The sequence below is a fragment of the Propithecus coquereli genome, unplaced genomic scaffold (genome assembly GCF_000956105.1).
Source record: "Propithecus coquereli isolate 6110/MARCELLA unplaced genomic scaffold, Pcoq_1.0 Scaffold210, whole genome shotgun sequence".
In the NCBI taxonomy this organism is placed as follows: Eukaryota; Metazoa; Chordata; class Mammalia; order Primates; family Indriidae; genus Propithecus; species Propithecus coquereli.
In genome coordinates this window covers 2,744,293-2,764,171 of record NW_012146079.1, presented here as the reverse complement: position 1 = coordinate 2,764,171, position 19,879 = coordinate 2,744,293, and the positions used below count along the sequence as shown (strand labels likewise).

The 19,879-nt window shown below is 36.4% G+C and overlaps 1 protein-coding gene across 4 annotated transcripts in view; it reads left to right on the top strand.

The window, feature by feature from the left end:
- AKT3 (v-akt murine thymoma viral oncogene homolog 3) overlaps positions 1 to 19,879 on the top strand; it is a 295,324-nt gene that overhangs the window by 242,967 nt on the left and 32,478 nt on the right. For all 4 annotated transcript variants that reach the window (XM_012644381.1, XM_012644380.1, XM_012644382.1 and 1 more), the window contains one exon: positions 918 to 1,005. In XM_012644381.1, the coding sequence (XP_012499835.1) occupies positions 918 to 1,005 (88 nt within the window). The remainder of the gene's footprint in view (positions 1 to 917; positions 1,006 to 19,879) is intronic.

The window sequence follows — 19,879 nt, the reverse complement described above, 5'->3', positions numbered from 1 at the left end:
TTTAGACATATACTATTTGGGGAAAAAGGTTTACAAAATATACAAAACCTTACAACAGTAGATAGTAACCACTTAAATATCAGGAGGTCAGTATTATTAATTTAATGGAAGAAGTTAGACGTCAACAGCTCTTCTCTGTTTTGGAAGAGACTTTAGCTAATGAGGGGCAGGTGGGTTGGACAGAGGAAGGGTTTTAAAGAAACATCAAAATCAAAACAGTTTCATTTTCATTCTGATGTTAAGTTTATGATGCATAATCACATTTAAACCAATGCTGTGTGCCCTGCTTCCTGACTCATTTGGTGCAGGACTTAGGGAAAATGGAAGAGGACATGTGGGACTCCCAGATGGGCACCAGCCATGGCAGTGTGCACCTGTAGTCCTAAGCTACTGGGAGGCTGAGGTGGGAGGTCACTTGAGCCCAGGAATTCAAGATTACAGTGAGCTATGATCACGCCACTGCACTCTAGCCTGGGCGACTGAGCAAGCCCCTGCCTCTAAAAATAAAAAAAACAGAGAAAGAATTGACAATGATAATATCTACCATTTATTGTGCTAGGCACTTACCTATGTTATCTCTGACCCTTGCAATAACTCACCAGTTGAGTATCATTCCCACTCTACAGATTAGAAAACTGAGGTTAAGCCATTTTTTTTGTCACACATCTTCTAAGTGTCTCTTTCAGGTCTGTCTCCAAAGTCTCTGCTCTTTTCCAAATACTAGTGTTCTAAAGCTAGTTCTTATTAATAGCATACTGGGAAAATTAGATCTTAGCGCAAAAGCTTTTTGCATTTATGGCTATTTATCCCAAGAACTATTTATTACTTAGAAAATTACACTTTGACAAAAACTTTGTTTTTTGTTATGCTTTGGGTAAATGTTTTATACTCATTTCATTTTATTTCTGTCCTCATAGCCTTGGTGGAGGACCAGATGATGCAAAAGAAATTATGAGACACAGTTTCTTTTCTGGAGTAAACTGGCAAGATGTATATGATAAAAAGGTAGGATATCTTTATGGGATAATATGTATACATTTTGGCTACTCTGCTAAAATGAATTTATGGCAAAACAATTTTAAAGTGAACAAAATTTAATGATGTAATGATATTTTCCATTTTACTCTGATATTTAAATGATTATTGAACTTCTGAACACAAAATTTTGTGTATAATCTTGACTCCCCAAATTCCTCTTGAAATTTTATTCAAAGTGGTCAAAAAATTTATTTTTCTCTTTTTTTCTATAATAATTTTTCAGTCTGTCATCTTTAATTAAAAAAAAAAGACATCCAACATTATGTTTTTCTTTAGGAAATCTAGCAAAAAAAAATTATAATTTTTAAATTTGCCCTTATGTCTTTAATTTTAAAGTGAACGCTTCAGATTCATTTATACAGATCCTTATTTTAAAAGGAACTTAAAGAAATTTAGTTGTAATATTTAATAAAGTAAGTATTGTCTTATTTCAGACTTCTCTGTTATTTGAAAGAGAACTTTATTGCCTATAAAATGGATACCACTAATTATGTTTATTGTAATATGCTTATTTTTAATATTGCAATTTTTATATAAATTCAGGGACAGGAAATTATTGTGTCTATTCCATCTTTTCTTCTCCTTTGTATATTGTTAGTACAGATGTTGAGTTTGATGTTTTGGTTTTCAAATGCTTGTATAAAATTTTTACTTTGAAATTTTTATGTAGTTAAGTAATTTACTTAGAATTTTTGTCTAATTATTTTGGTTAGTCCCTCCATTTCAGTTTATACCAGATTTTAATATTTTTCTCTGAAACATTTATCAATTAACATTTATGTAGGATCTTATTTTGTGCCAAATATTCTTCTCTGTTAACCCCTAAGGTAAAGAGAATTATATGAGTTACAAGGAAATAACAAAATACTTCATTTCTGTATTAAGTTATCGGTAATAGGGAAAATGGTGACTTTCTGTCCATTTATTCTAATTAGGAGTTTAAATAGATGCATCATATTAAACTCCTTTACTCACGCTTCAGTTCAATTAAACTCACATATCTTGAGTTTCTACCATGTATAAAGCACTGTGTTAAATATTGGATCCTCACAACCATGTGACCATTCTTAAATGTCCTAAATGTTTACTAACTTCCTATAGACAATTTTACATCCACTTTATATTATTGCTGATGATCCTTACAAGTTGCACGCATGTATAGGAAGGCCCCTGATGAGCTACGTACTGTTTTTGTCATGCCAGTGTACTGCAACAGAACCTAAAAAAGATCAAGGTCTTGCTGTGTCTCCCAGAAATATACATAGTCAGAGGTTTTCTTTGACACACAAAACTATAAGCTACAATTAAATATCCTCTCACTATACTCCAGCCAGGAAGGACTCCTTCAAAAAAAAAAGAAAGAAAGAAAGAAAACATTTCTTTAAGAGACAATGATTGGGGCACCAGTGTGGCCCTGTTAACTTCAAGAAGGGCCAAAACATGAACTTCGTTTAGTCCTGTGAAGAGACTAACATATGCTACAGAGGTTTTCTTATCTCAGTGTGCAGCTATTCATGTTAAATGGTAGATCGATGTCACCTGGAGAAAGCTCTGAGAGCCCAGCCAGCATCCCAGTGAAGGGGCAGTGCTTATCCTATTTCTGCTCCACCGGGCTAGACTCGCCCAGAGCAAAGGCTATACTAAGGCTCCCAGGTGGCTGCTTTGTGGGAATGGAGTTAGAGGAGCCAGCAAGTCGAGCAAGGAGAAAAAGCTTCCAGAACAACTCTAGATGGTGTATGTAGAGAAATTAGTTTAAATTGTTATAATAAATTTAAAAAATGGATGCCACTTAATTTGAGCAAAGGTATTAAGCACCTTGCACCACAAAAAGGACAGCGTTTCTGTAAACCATAAATGGTAGTGGACTAACGCCTCTCCAGGCTCACTCTTGCTGTCTGGTGAAGCTCTGGTGTTCCCGGCCACCCATGCATACTTGAAGGAGCAGTGTCATTCCAGCAGCACTTTTAAATCTGAGTCTCTTTCTAAAAGGCTCTGAAAATGTGTTGGGTCTATTTGGGTTTGTATCATATCACAGATAAGCAATTATGGGAACCAGCTGGATACCAGTGGATATTTTAATGAATTCAGTTAAAATTCTAGTGCTTTGAATAGTATAAATTGTTAAATAACTTATAAAAGCAAACATTTTTTATGGAGCCCTTATATTTATTCATAAGAGGTAAGTTCATCTGTCAGATGAGGTATTTTTAATTGTATTTTCATTAATAAGTTTTGGGAGATTTATTATTTTTGTTAATTTATCATCACATACTTATTGGCCGTTTTTCTACATAGTATGGCAAATCCAGAGATGCAGGCACATCTAGAGATGCTGGTATCTATCTTTAGGGGAGATCTAAGTCTCTCCCTAGGCAAGTGAGAAGTGAGCTAGCCCTAATTGCTAGGGGCGTGATGCGCCGCTCTAAAGAGCACAGTGCTGCTGTGCGGAAGAGCTGGGCCTGGGCCTGGGTTTCATTCTCGCTCCCTTTGTGGAAATGGACAGCTCATTTACTCATGCATGACATTATGATCCTTTAAGTACCTTCAGCCTTTAAGAGTCTCTGGCACGGTATTTTATAGTATGAATTTATCTAGATAAATTTCTGTATAGATTTCTATATAGACTTTATACTCAGTTTCTCAGTCTGCTACGATTTTGTGTGAGATTGTGTTGAATCTGTAGGTAAATTTGGGAAGAATTGGCATCTTAACAATAAGTCTTCAGATCCATGAACACAGTGTATTTCTCTGTTTATATAGGTGGTCTTTAATTTCTCTTAGTAATGTTTCATAATTTTCAATATTTAGGTCTTACACATATTTTATTTATACTTAAGTACTGCATGTCTTTTGATGTAAATGCTATTTTAAAATTTCATCTTTTTTTTGCTACTAGTCTATAAAAATGCAATTGATTTTTTTAATATTTACCTTCTGTAAGCTTGCAAGAATTAGTTGTAGTAGCCTTTTTTGTAGATGACTTACAGTTCTCTGCATAGACAATCATATATTCTGTAAATAAAAAGTTTTTACTTCATTTCTAATCTGTATGCATTTTATTTCTTTCTTCTTTTGCTTTGCTGTATTGGCTAGGGCCTTCATTACAATGTTGAATAGAAGTGGTAAGAGCAGACATCCTGACTTCATTCCTCATCTTAGGGAGAAAAACATCTTTTGCCATTAAATATGATGTTAATGAGCATATCTAGCAGCCAGATCTCGGTTTCTAAATATTATTTTCCAATGAAAGGAAAACCAGGGCTCCTTGGAGAAGCGGTTGATTTCAGAAATGGTATGGGGGAAATAAAAGGTGAGCCTGGAGTATGTTGTGATGCCAGAAAGTAAGGAGGAGCTTTAAAAAAAGAAAGAAGGAAAGAAAGATAGAAAGAAGCCAACCCTGAATAGCTCCCTGTGGCAAAAGCTGGAACAATTTCAGCAAGAAGATAAATACAGTATTGGATCGTGACCCAAAGAATAAAATACATATCCATGAGTCCATACTGCAGAAGAAAATGATTGAATAAATAGTGTTGAGAAGGGACATGTCTTCTTACAGATAAATTCCAATTAATAATTGTAGAAGGGGGTGAGGGAAGTAGAAAATCACCATTAGAGCCCCAGAGTAAAAATTGCTTATGCAAGATCTGCCAATGAATGCTAAAATTATTGGGCAAAAGTTTAAGAAAGAACATTTGCATAGTCTCAAACTGTCTCCACGCCCACTCCCCAAGAGACATTTATCATGTACAAAGGTAAAAAGAATAACTTTACAGTGGAGAAGCCTGCAGAGACAGTGTTCTAAGTGATCAGGGTTACCATCACTGGTAAGTGGGACATGTTGACATCATGGAACCCATGATATGATGCTCTGAGAAGAGCACATCACTTTGAAAATGTTCTTCCTTAAAATGCATAATGTCCATATGCTAGGGAGGGGGCTTATGCCACAGGCTGAGAAAGGATTCTTGACTCAAAGATGAGGATAGGTTTTGAAGCAAGAAGTTTTACTTTGCAAGGGAGGAAAGGGTATGGAATGAAAGAAAGAAGAAATGCCAGCCCTGAGGATGAGTGGCTTGGGCTTTTTATTGGGGTTGTAAACAATAGAGTAGTTATTGTTGTAAAATGATGACAGGAGGTGGTGGTGGTGGTTTTTTTTTCCTTCTCTATTAGGCTGGCGTTATCAGACTTCTAGGAATGTGGTCTGGCAGACATGGAGGATGGCAGTGAGCGCTTTTCTGTCCAGTACTTTTCAGGTTCTGTAAAACAAGTTTAAAAAAAAGCCACAGGTGGTTTAGAATACAAAGGGGCATTGTATGTAGTGATTTTTTTTTTTTTTTTATGTTAGATGGTTTACTAACAATGCCATTCAATGCCCTCTTCCTTTGATTAGAATTGTTATCAGTGGACTCGGAGGAGACTGGGGTGTTTGGATGATGGTCAGTTCTTCTGTAATTCCTTTCTGTTGACTTAGGGCTGTAGAGTATGCCTGCCTGAGAGTCCAGTTAAGGGTCGTTAAGAGGGAGAGGCTGAAATTGGACGGTCTTAAGAGCAAGAGTAGAGGCAAGATAGGGACTCCTTGGATGGAAATGGCAGGGCTCAAATTCGGTTTTTTATGAATGCCATTAAGTAGAAAAAACGTAAGGTCTGAAAATGCAATGCGGGATCCTAGGTTGGGTCCTGGAATAGAAAAGGGGCATTAGTGAAAAAAGAAAAAAGGTGAACTCTAAAAAAGCTGGTAGTTTAGCTAATAGTATTTTACTGATGTTAGTTTCTTAGTTTGTGTATTTGCGCTATGGCTATATAATACGTTAACATTAGAGGACGGTGGGTAGAGGGTATATGGTAACTGCGTGTACTATATTTGTAAGTATTCTCTTAGCCAAAAGTTATTTCAGTGTAATAAGTTGTAAAAGTATAATGTTAATATAGTTTTTCTGTACCTCCTTTATCAGGTTGAGGAAGTTCTTGTCCTAGTTTACTGAGAGTTTTTATCATGAATGGGTGCTGAATTTTATTAAAAGCTTGTTCTGCATTTATCCCAATGATGATATGGTTTTTCTCCTTTATAGTCTATTAAAATGATGAATTAACATTGATTTTTCCTGCATTAAATGAACCTTGCATTCCTGGGGAAAAACCCACCTGTTCACGGTGTGTTATTATGTATTGCTGGATTTAATACAATGTATTTTTTAAGGATTTTTGCATCCTTAAATCATGAGTGATATGATTATGTCATCTTCTTTTCCTAAAATGTCTTTATATGATTTTCATTTCAGGATCATGTTTGCCTTATTAAGACAGGTGGGAAGTACTTCTTCCTCTTCAATTTTATGGAATTATATGTGTAGAATTGATTTTATTTGTTAATTAAATATTTGGTAGCATTTACCAGTGAAACCACCACCTGGGCCTGAAGTTTTGTCTTTTTTGGGAGGTTTTTAACTATGAATTCAATTTCTTTAATTGTTACAGGCCTGTTGTGATTATCTGTTTCTTCTACAATGAGTTTTGGTATTTTGTGTCTTTCAAGGAATTTGTCATCTAAGTTAAGTTCCTCTCTAAGGACTATTAGTCACACTTTGCAAATTTTAATGTTGTGTTTTTATTTCAGAAGATTTTTAATTCTCCTTTTGATTCCTTCTTAACTTGAGGGTTATTTATAACTGTGTCATTTAATTTCCAAATATATATATTTTTCAGGTATCTTTCAGTTATTGATTCCTAGCTTAATTCTCTTGTGGTTGAAAAACATATTTTATAAGATTTTAATACTTTTAAACTCATGAAGATTTGTTTATGGCCCAGAAAATGGTTCATGTTACTCTTGAAAAAAAAATCTATACAGTAGACATTTGAACAACTCAGAAGTTAGAGGTGCCAACTCCACCCCTATTCAGTTGAAAATCCACGTATAACTTTTGACTCCCTAAAAACATAATTACTGATGGCCTACCATTGACCTGAAGCCTTACCAATAACATAAACAGTTGAATAACACATATTTTGTATGTATATGGATCATATACTATATTCTTACCATAAAGTAAGCTAGAGAAGAGAAAATGTTATTAGGAAAATCATAACGAAGAGAAAATATATTTACTATTTATTAAATTAATTGGATCATCATAAAGATCTTCATCCTTGTCATCTTCACATTGAGTAAACTGAGGAGGGTTGGTCTTGCTGTTTCAGGAGTGGCAGAGGTGGAAGAAAACCTGCGTGTGAGTGGGCCTACACCCACTTGCTCAAATTTGTGTTGTTCAAGAGTCGACTGTATTTTGTATTTATTGCATAAAGTGTTCTACCAGTGCCCATCAGGTCAAGATGATTGATAGTGTTTATGTATTCTGTAATATATTCTTACTGATTTTGTCTACTTTTTCTATCAGTTACTAAACAAAGATTATTGAAATCAACTATAATTGTGGATTTGTTTGTTTATCTTTTCAGTTTTGCTTCGTGTATTTTGAAGCCTCATTGTTAGCTGCATGTACATTCATCTTTTTATTTGTACAATTTTATTGTATAGATTGTTTAGTGGTCAAGTCAGGGCTTTTAGGAAATATCTTACCCAAATACCATATATTGTACTCATTAGCTAATTTCTCATCCTCCACCTCCCACCCCTTCACCCTTGTGAATCTTCATTATCTATCCTTCCACTCTCTATGTCCACATGTACACATTTTTTTGGCACCCACTTGCAAGTGAGGACATGCAACATTTGACTTTCTGTGCCTGGCTTGTTTCACTTAAGGTAATAGCCTTCAGTTTCTTCCACATGGCTGCAGAAGACCTGATTTCATTCTTTTTAATGGCTGAATGGTATTCCCTTATGTAAACATACCACTTTTCTTTATCCATTTCTCCATCGATGGACACTTAGATTGATTCCATGTCTTTGCTATTGTGAATAGTGATGCGATAAACATGAGTGCAGGTATCTTTTTGCTATATTGATTTCTTTTCCATTAGTATCCTAAGGAAAAGAGTATCCCAAAGCAAGATACCCAGTAGTGGGATTGCTAGATCAAATGGTAGTTATATTTTTAGTTTTTTGAGAGGTCTCCATACTGTTTTCCATAGGGGTTGTGGTGATTTACATTTCTCTCAACAGTATGTAAGAGTTTCCTTTTTTCCACATCCTCACCAACATTTGTTATTTTTTGTGTTTTTAATAATAGCCATACTGGCTGGTGAAAGATGGTATCTCACTGTAGTTTTAATTTGTATTTCTCCAATGATTAGTGATATTGAGCATTAAATTTCTTTATTTTTGATTAGTATAGGTACATAATAGTTGAGTATGTTTGTGCAGTACATGTGATGTGTTTATATAGGCATATAGTGTATCAAATTGATTTATTATAATGTATCAGTGTAATAATCAGGGTAACTGGGGTATACCTCATCTCAAACATTTACTATTGCTTTGTGCTAGGAAAATTCCAACTCCATTATTTTAGTTATTTTAAAGTATACCCTAACTTATTGTTGACTGTAGTCACTTTGTTGTGCTAACAAATATTGTTCATTCTATATATCTATCTATATTTTTGCACCCATTAGCCATCCCCACTTTATGCCCTGCCCCTGCTACCCTTCCCAGCCTCTGGTAACCTCATTCTACTCTCAGTCTCCATGAGATCAATTGTTTCAATTTTTAGCTCCCACATATGAGTGAGAACATGCAAGTTTTGTCTTTCCGTGCTTGGATTATTTCATTTAACATAATGATCTCCAGTTCCATCCATGTTGTTGCAAATGACAGGATTTTATTCTTTTCTATGGCTGAATAATATTTCATTGTGTATATGTACCACATTTTCTCTATCCATTCATAGTTGATGGATACTTAGGTTGATTCCAAATTTGGGCTATTATGAATAATGCTGCAGTAAACATGGAAGTGCAGATGTCTTTTCAATATATTGATTTCCTTTCTTTTGAATACATACCTAGCAGTGGGATTGCTGGATCTATTTTTGTTTTTTTAGAAACGCTTATACTGTTCCCCATAGTGGTTGTACTCATTTACATTCCCACCAATGGCTTACGAGAGTTCCCCTTTCTCCACATCCTTGCCAATATTCATTATTGCCTGTCTTTTTGATAAAAGCTGTTTTAACTGGGTGAGATGGTATCCCACTGTTGTTTTGATTTGCATTTCTCTGATGACTAATGATGTTGAACATTTTTTCATGTACTTGTTCACCATTTGTATGTCTTCTTTTGGGAAATGTCTATTCATGTCCTCGATCACTTTTTAATGGGATTATTTGGGCGTTTTTGTTGAGTTGAGTTCCTTGTATATTCTAGATATTGGTTCCTTGTTGGATAAATCATTTGCAGATATTTCCTCCCGTTCTATAGGCTGTTCACTCTGCTGTTTATTTCTTTTGCTGTCTAGAAGCTTTTTAGTTTAATTAAGTCCTATTTGTCTATTTTTGGTTTTGTTGCCTGTGCTTTTGAAATCTTAGTTTTAGGATTATGTCTTATTGGTGAATTTACCACCTTATCTCTCTCTCTTTCCTAAGAAATGGGATCTCACTATGTTGCCTAGGCTGGCCTAGAGCTACTGGGCTCAAGCAATCCTTCTGCCTCAGCCTCCTAAGTAGCTGGGACTATAGGCACTCGATACCCAGCTTTACCTCTTTGTCATTATGAAATGTCCCTGTGTATCCATGACACTAATCTTTGTTTTGAAATCTACCTTGTCTGATATTAATATAAGTACTCCAGCTCTCTTTTGGTTTTGTGTACTGTATCTTTTCTTATCATTTTACTTTTAACCTGTGTCACTTACATTTAAGTGGATTTTCTTTTCAACAACATATAGTTGATTCTTGCTTTTTTCTTATTCGTTAGATACTAGTATGTGACTTTTAGTGGACTGTGTAGCCCATTTCCATTTAATGCCTTTGTTGCTATAGTAACATCTTGCGATTTGTTTTTTATTTGTTCTTTGTTCCTTTCTTTGTCTACCTCTTTTTGGATTTATTTCCTTTAAAGTTGCATTTTGACCCTTTGACTTATTAAAATGTGTTATTTGATTTACAATATTTAGAGATTTTTTTTTTAGCAATCTTTCTGTTTTTGATCCCTAGTTTATTTCTGTTGATGTTAGAAAACATACTTTGTATAATTTCAGATCTTTTCAATTTATTGAGATTTCTTTTAAGACCTTGCATGTGTTTTATATTGTTATCTCAGGTGCACTTGAAAAGAATGCATATTCTGTTCTTGTGTACAATGTTCTATAAATGTCAGTTAGGTCCAGTGGTTAGTAGTGTTAGGTCTTCTACATACTTAATGATTGCTTAACTGCTTCTTCTTACCAGTTCCTAAGAGAGAAGTGAAATCTTCAACTGTAATTGTGGCTTTGACTATTTATCCTTTTAGTTCTGTCAGTCTTTTTTTTTAAGTTTTGTTTTTAGGTGCATCCAAATTAAGGGTCGTTATATCTTTGTAGCAGTTTTACCTCTTTATCATTTATCTAGGTTAACCAATTATTGGCATAAAGATTACAATAGAAATAAATGAAATAGAGAATTGAAAACAATAGAGAAAAATGAATGAAAACAAACAAGAGGTGAGGGTAGGGGGATGGGGATGATTCACTTGCATTACATTTATTGTGTAGTCAAATCTCTCTGCTAATGATAATCTGTATTTGCAGCCGCTCCCCAGCGCTAGCATCACCACCTCAGCTCATCAGGCATTAGATTCCCATAAGGAGCTGCAACCTAGATCCCTCGCACGCGCAGTTTACAGGGTTCGCACTCCTGTGAGAATCCAATGATCTGACGGGAGGCAGAGCTTATGTGGTGGTGCCAGCAATGGGGAGTGGTCGTAAATACAGCTCAAGCTTTGCTCACCCGCTGCTCACCTCCTGCCGTGCGGCCCAGTTCCTAATAGGCCACGGACCGGTACCAGTCTGCGGCCCAGGGATTGGGGACCACAGCTTTAGACAGATTGACTAAAGGGAAAAAAGAGAGAAAAATGAAATACTAAAACCAAAAATGAAAAAGGGACATTACTACTGACTTTACAGAAATAAAAAGGATTTAAGAGGATACTATGAGCAACTGTATGCCATCAAGTTGGGTAACCTGGATGAAATGGACACATTCCTAGAAATACATCAACCACCAAAGTAACTCAAGAATAAATGGAAAATCTGAATAGACCTATAACTCTTAAGTAGATTAAATCTGTAATGGAAAACCTCCCAACAAAGAAAAGCTCGGAGGAAAAGAGCTTCACTGGAGAATTCTACCTAACATTTAAAGAAAAACTACTAGCAGCCCTTCTCAAACTCTTCCAAAAAATTGAAGAGGACTGAACACTTCCTAACTCATTCTATGAGGTGAATATTATTCTGATACCAAAAAAAAAAACCCAGAAAATTATAGATCAATATCCCTAATCAACATAGATGAAAAATTCCTTATCAAAATGCTAGCAAAACATTCAAAAGTATAATTGAAGGATTATGCACCATAACCTAGTGAGATTTATTCCAGGAATGCAAGGATGTTTCAACATATAAAAATTAATCAATGTAATATCCCACATTAATAAAATGACAGAATAAAACCCACACAATCATCTGAAGTGATGGAGAAAGAGCATTTGACAAAATTCAATACCCATTTTTGGTAAAAACAAAACAAAACAAAACAAAAAAAACAAAACTTCAAAAAACTGGAAATAGAAGGAAACTTCCTCAATATGATAAAGGCCATATACAAAAAATAAAAGAGAGAAATAAGGTCTCACTTTGTTTCCCAGGCAGTGCAGTGGTGTCATGATAGCTCACTGCAACCTCCAACTCCCAGGCTCAGGTGATCCCCTGGCCTCCGCCTCTTGATTAGCTGGGACTACAGGTGCATGCCATCATGCCCAGCTAATTTTTTTTATTTTCATTTTTTGTAGAGAATGGAGTCTCATTATGTTGCCCAAGCTGGTCTCGAACTCCTGGGCTCAAGTGATCCTCCCACCTCAGCCTCCCAAAGTGCTGGGATTACAAGTGTGAGCCACCATGCCGGGCCGGGAATCATTTCCATAGTGTGGAAAACTCTCAGTTAACATTATACTAAATGGCGAAAAACTGAAAGTTTTTCCCCTAAGATAAGGAAGAAAACAAGGATGCCTACTTTCAACACTTCAGTGTAATAGTGGAAGCTGTAGCCAGTGCAATTAGATAAGAATAAGAAATAAAAAGCAGTGAGATTGGAAGAGAAGAAGTAAAACTGTCTTTATTCACAGATGACATGAATTTTATATGTAGAAAACCCTAAAGAATACACACACACAGAACTCTTAGAGCTAATAAACAAATTCAGTAAAGTTGCAGGATGTGAAATCAACACTGAAAATACATTGTATTTCTATATGTTAGCTATAAACACTCCAAAAAGGAACTTAAGAAAAGCAATTGCATTTAAAATATTAATAGCATCAAAAAGAAAAAAAATATTTAAGAATAAATGTAACCAAAGAAGCGTAAGATTTATACACTGTAGACTATACAAAACATTGCTGAAAGAAATTAAAGAAGACATAAATAAATGGAAAGACATCTCATGTTTATGGACTAGATACTTAAGATTGTTAAGATGATGGTACTACTCAAAATGATAATATAGATGAAATGCAAAATTTTTTCTCGGTCTTACAGTGGAATACTATTCAAGAATAAAAAATGAATAACTTGGATTTATATGTATCAAGAGTGATAAATCTCAGAAATATAAACACAGAACCAGGTTACCAAGGATATTTAGAGAATGATACCACATTACAAAAACTGAAAATGGGGGCTGGTTAATGCATGCAAAAATATAGTTAGATAATTAGATAGAATGAACAATATTTGATAGTACAACAAAGTGACTATAATCTACAATAAGTTAGGGTATACTTTAAAACAACTAAAAGTAGGATTGGAATATTCCTAAGCCAAAGAAATAATAAATGTCTGAGCTGATGGATACTCCAATTACCCTGATTTGATTAATTCACACCGTGTGCACTTATCAAAATATCACGTGTACCCATAATAACTAAAAAATTTTTCAAACGCAGTAAACTAAAGAAAGCATTAAATTTATGACCACATATGTGGGAGGAAAATGTAAAAACTTACATGCAGATCATACAAAGTAACTCCAGGACAATATTTACTTGAATCTTATGTAATTGTCATTCTTGCAGGTTGAAAATGTTTCAACATTAGTGAGGGGGAGAGGAATGGATATTTAGCTGTATCTAGTTTATATCTTAGAAAAACAGAAGTTTCAAAGTACAAATGGCACAATGTCAACATCAGTTAGGTCTGGTTGTCTTTTTATATTTTCTATTCTTTCCTTAATGCTTAAAATAGTTCTCTTTTTATTTTTAAGTCAAAGGTAAAAGAAATGGCAACATTACACTTGGGCTACTCAAGAAAACTGAAGAGTGAAAAAAAAAAAAAAGAAATAGCTGAAATGAACAGAGAGTCTTTAGAATGGGTGATATTTGTTTGTTTTGCTTATATACTTAGGGTAGAGATCCAGTGAGGAGTATGAAAGTGGAGATATATAGGAAAAAAGTAATATTTACAATTAAAACATATCGATAGTAAGATGTAAGATCAATAAATATAGGGAAAAAATAAGATGTAAGAAAAAAGCAAGATCAGAGGTGGGCACCTTTGTAGTGACATCGATTGGAAAGAAAGAAAAAGCAAACGTATTTTTAGCCATCTGGGCAGGAAGTTCTGGCAGTTGCTGCCTGAAGGCCCCACTTTCCTTATGTTAGGGGGTCCTGCCTTCTTTCGTAGAGTGGGAAGGATGTGTGTGGTCGATGTTAGAAGCTTGAGGAGAGTGATGGCCTTCTGTAGGGGAGATGCAGAGGGAGCTGGCAGAAACCCACCTGGCGACCTGTAAAGGGGCCACCTTGCTGGAGGGCCCAGCTGAGGAAGGTTGCAGAGGCCCACTTTGTGCTGTTAAAGCTTTGTTCCTTGAGGAGAAACAAATAATAACCATTGTAAAGCATAATTATATGCTAATTATAAAACATAACGTAAACCAGTGAAGACCAAGAAGTATTTAGTGGTGGTTGACTTGGAATTTTTGAGATGGATCTCAATACTTACTACATTTCTACTTATTTTTCAGAGATTTCCTTTAGGAAAGAAGAAAAAACTTGCTTCTAGAGAGTGATTTGAGTACTTTATAGTTTATTTTGGTCACTTGGTTGATACTCACTTCAGTGAGAGGACAGCTGATTAAATATGTAATATTCTATCACGTGCAGAGAGAGGCCTCAATGAAATAATATCTCCTCTGAAAGGGCCTGAGTGAATCTTCTAGACCTTATTATATTAATTTTAAGTCTTTCAGTTTATTCATTAAACATCTGTGTTTCTATTTGAAGATTAATCTTCATCTCTGTCCCAGATTCCAATTTAGGACTTTTCGTATTCATTCTTTTCCTACATATTTACCATTTCCAATGCTCTTCTTTTTTAAATTAATCTTTTATTGAGATATAATTCACCCTTTACAGTATACACTTCAGTGGTTTTTAGGATATTCGCAGACTTGTGCAACCATCACCACTGTCTAATTTCAGAACTCTTGTACTCGAAGATCCAGGTTTCTTTCTGGGGTCATTCCCCTTCGGCTAAAGAATTTCCTTTATCATTTCTTGTAATGCAGCTAGCAAAAAGAAATTTCTTATGGGATGACGTCTTTATTTTGCCTTCATTCTTGAAGGATATTTTCACTGAATCTAAAATTGTGAGTTGATAGTTGAGTGAGTTTAAGTATTTGTTCCCTTTTAAGGTATGTGTTATATTTCACTGGCTGCTTTCAAGATATTTTTGTTTGCGTGATGGCTTTGTGATATGGCAGTTGACCAGGCTGAGCTACATTTCCCTTTGCCATACGAGGCTCTCATGGGGGATTTGGCGGATGGTCGTGAAGCAGCAGGCGTTTCGCGGCCCATGCTTGTTGGTTATGGTAGCCCCTCCCATGGGCGTGAGGCAGTGGTCAGGACTGCATCTGTTCCACCTCCCCGGATCCACTGTTAGCCTTTCCTCCCTCTGGCCAGGCCAGGTGTTTAGCTGTATGATGGCGGTCCGCAGCTTTTGCGGGACATCCACACCAGCAAGGTCAGAGACAGTAAGAACTTGACATGGTTCAGCCTGTCCTTGTGGGCTCCAGCTTGTGCTTCTGGGTTCTGGTTCGTATTTATTTCTCTCCCCACTTTACATGTATCTTTCCTTCTCAACTTACTGTCCTGTGGACATGAGGCCCCAGCGGGAAACTTGAAGATAGCAGCCTTCCCGAGGCTGCATAACCAGCTCCCACAGGGATTTGATCAAATAAGTTCATGGCCCTGTAACCCCTTTACGCACGCACGCACGGAGTTTCGCTTCTCTGACGGAAGCCCAGCAGACTTTGATTTTCAGTCTTTGGACTATAAAATGTGTTTAGGTGAGATTTTCTTTGTCATTATTTTCTTGGGATTCTCTGAGCTTTTCGAACGGCCTTCATATCCTTTATTAACTTCGGAAAATTTTTAGCCATTATTTCTTGAAGTGTATTTTCTGCCTCATTGTCTGTGTCTTCTCCTTCTGTAATCCCCAGTGCACACATGTCAGACCTTCGATACTGGCCCACAGCTCCCTGAAGTTCTGTTCATTTTTTTCACGTTTTTTTCTAGGACACTCAGATTGGATCTACTGACATATCTTCAGGTTTACTGACTCTTATATATAATCTCCAATCGGCTGTAAACCCATACAGTGAATTTCTTATTTCAGATATATTTTTTTCATTTTCCATTTGGACCCTTTATTAGTAGTTTTTGTTTCACTGCTGAGCTTTCTCACCTGTTCTACCCATTACTAACATGTTTTACTTTACATCACAGAGCATAGTTACAAAGCGGCTTTAAAATCCTTGTCCGCTAATTCCAACATCCGGTCATCCCAGCATCCGTGTCCATTGATGTCTTTTTCTGGTGTATGAGCTCTTTTCCTTTTTTTTTTTTTTTTTTTTTAATTCTGAGTCATTTTGGAACATATCCTGGATATTGTGACTGATACGTTGTTGTGCCTCTGAATTCAGCTAAGTTACGGCAGAGAATATTAAATGTTTTTGTTTCAGCAGGCAAATTATCGTGGATGAACTCAAACTGCAAACTCTGTCTTCTCTCCAGTGGGTTAAAATTTCAGGTCAGTTTATTTAGACTCCACTAGGGGTTTGGAGTCTGCCCTGCGCATGCATGGTTCAGGAGTCAGCAGAGATTTGGGCAGACCTTAGATACAGAACTTAGAGCTCCCTGTCTTTAGCATTCTCTTTTCTGGTATTAAAGCTGCTGTGCTTGTCCAAAATCTGTCCTCTGCTTCTTCACGGCAGTAGGACTGGATTTCTAATTTAAGTGTTTTTGCCCTACGTAGCATAAAGCGGGGCCCACCTTCAGGCAAGAAGCCATAAAAGTGGGAAACACATGCAGTGCCGTTTCCTTATATCTCCCCTCTAGTAGCCACCTGTTTTCAGGTGCTTCCCAGAGCCTTCAGATAGTTTTTCATATTTTTTCCAGAGTTTATGTGCAGGAGGGTTCAACAGGAGCTGCTTGGCTACCATCAGAAGCAAAACTTAGTATTTTTTCTTAATTATGCATTGTTGCAAATCTTTTCTTCATGTGACATAGTAATGTTTTCTATTCATGCAAAGAAGTACCTCACAAATTCACATTTGTGCAACATTCTGACGAGCTTGTGTAAGTGAAAGAGCTTACATAAACCAGTAAATGTTATGGTTAGTTCAACACACAAGGTAACTCAAGGCTGTTCCCTTTCTCCTTCATCCCAATTCTCAGTAACAAATTCAGACTGTTTTAGAGGATGTGTAATTGTCATTGCCTTTTGGTGGTGAGTAGACAGCAGTGGCTGAAAGACCAAAGACTCTCCTATGAATATTTTCTGGTGTTTATTTAGCAGCTATTTAGTGCTTATCTACAGTCATGCACTGCCTAATGACATTTCAGTCAATGACAGACCACATGTATGATGTAGGTCCCATATTTCTAATAATACCATATTTCTAATAATACCATATTTCTATCATGCCTTTTCTATGTTTAGATATGTTTAGATACACAAATACCTACCATTGCGTTACAGCTGCCTACAGTACACAGTACAGTAACTTGCTGTAGAGGTCTGTAGCCCAGGAGCCATAGCCTAGGTGTGTGGCAGGCTCTGCCACCTAGGTTTGTGTAAGCCACTCTGTGATGTTCCACAACGACAAAATCACCTAGCAGTGCATTTCTCAGAATATATCCCTGTTGTTAAGGGACACGTGACTGTACTTTGTATTAAGTATCTTGTAAAGATAACTAAGGTAAGGTCCCTGCCTTCAGGTTGTTTACAGTTTAGTAGCTGAGACAGACAGGTAAGCAGACTGTTTTCATTTCCACGCGATGAGTGCTGTGTTTCAGAGATGGCAGGAATATTTGAAAGGACACCCAGGCTTTACGTGTAAAGGACTTGTTATAGAGCCTGCACTTAGGATTGGATTAAAACTAATTTGAATTTTATTCATATTGTGATGCGTAGGATGACTTCAGTATGAAAATTTAGGGCCTTAGTGTTTTCATTGTAAAACAAAGGGATTGGACTAGATCTATAAGGTTCTTTTCGATGAAGGTATTTTATCATTCAATTTAAAAACACATTGGAAAGAAGCAATTCTCAAAAACCTTTTTTCTTTTTAGGGAATAAAGTACTTCAGGTAAGTCCTGTTTAACTGAGATTTCATCAAGTTAGCAGGAGGTGTTCCTTGCCATTGCCACTTTGATGTTTAGCTGTCTGGTACGCGCCCGCAGGGGAACCTCGCATGTCCAATTGGTTTACGAAAAGGGAGTGTGTGTGTGTGTGTGTGTGTGTGTGTGTGTGTGTGTGTGTGTGTTTAGAACCTCTTCTGCCCTCTTGCAATTCTTTTATCCTTTTTTGGAGCCAGAGCCCTCAAAACTTAGCTTGCAACTTGTGGGTCCTTCATAAAATTCCAGGTGGTTTCCAACACGGAATAAATTAGTACAGTGCCTGGGCATAGGCGCTCCCAGTAAATGCAGCTTCTTTTTTCCCAGTAGCTTCCTTGCCCGTCATAGAAACTGCTCTCTGCCCATCTGCCTCCAACTGAACTTCTGCCTTTTCCACCTCAGCTTTCCTTTTCTTCCACCGAAAACTTATCCCTCACCCAGACGCTGCCTTTCACTGCATCCTCTTTAGGGTCTGTTGTGCTGTTAAGAGAGTGGCGGTGGCTGACTGTCGGTGCTAAAACTTGGGCAGAAGGAGATAGGTTCTTGGTCATCTTCACAGAAACATAATTTGAATTTCTCTAAAAAATAATCCCATAAGTACTTTTTGGAAGGTTTAATATTATTAGGTTTTTTTTTTTCGAGAGGGGATCTCACTATGTTGCCCAGGCTGGTCTCAAACTCTTGGGCTCAAGCGATCCTCCTGCCTCTGCCTCCCAAAGCTCTGGGATTACTGGTGTGAGCAACCATGCCCAGACTGATATTATTAATGTTGCATTTTTCTCCCTTTATTTTAGGTTTAATAGATCCTAATGTTACTGCCTACGAGCTTGCCTATATTATATAGTGGTTTTGGGTTTTGGTCCTTTTTCTTTTCGGTCTATTGAAATAGGTCCCATATTTTCTTCAATTTGCATGCTTTTGTAACAAAACTGGCTTATATGTTGGAAATTACCTGTGTGTCATTTCTCCCCAGTTTATATACTCATTCAGCTTTTGCTTGTGTTCTTAAACATTTCTAATCAGAAATCATGATTAATGGCTGCCACACTGCTGATGCTGGACGGTGCATATGAAATCAGCTAAAGGAGAGAGAAAGATTAGATTGTTTCATCAGGTTCTTCCTTAGAGAGGTCCCGAGAGTTGCAATGCATGCAGCTTGTCCATAAACACTACCATAGAAGCAAATTCTTTTTACTACCCTCTTCTGCCTTTCAAAAAGGCCCCCAGTGTTTCACTAATGAGAGTCGTTTCACTTTTATAAGTGAATCCTCTCCAAGTATAATGAGGTCTTCAAATAATGTAATATACCTATGGATGTTTGTGAATGGCATCACCTATCCACAGACCTACAGCCAGTGGAATGACTGGTACTTGTGAAGTTCTTTTTAAATGAGAAAAATGTATCAAGGAAAAATGAGTTCAAATTTCTGGGGATTACTTGTAAACCAGTGCAAATCACCCATATCATGTGTTAACAAGCCCTTCGAAATTCCTGCAGGGAAAGCAGATGTACTAATTAAACAGTTAATGTTTGTTATAGCTAAAATACTCATATTTGCAGGTTCAGTTTATGATACAATAGTTGTATATTAATGTGGCACGTGCCTTGGGCCTATTGTTGTATTTTTTATAGGATCAAGGTTAATAGTATGAACTTCAATTACTATTGTGTGGTTTTGTAAAAATGAAATACAGTAATTTTAGGTTCTAGTTTTATGTCAAGAAGGATTCACTGGTATTGTAAAGCTTAGCATATAAAGTAATAATACGTACATGCCCTATATCTATTAGTTAGAAATCATCTTTCTATACTCCTGCTTTTCCAATACATGTACGTGTAAATACACACAAAGCATGAATCCAGTTTCTCATAGAGATTAAACAAACCAGGACCCCCACCTGAGCCTGGCTACTCTCTCATGTTTCAAAGAAGTAAAAATTATACCACCAGATTACTATCTGTGGCAAATATAAGCATTCAATAATGTTGGCAATTTTTACTGCAAATATCTATGCT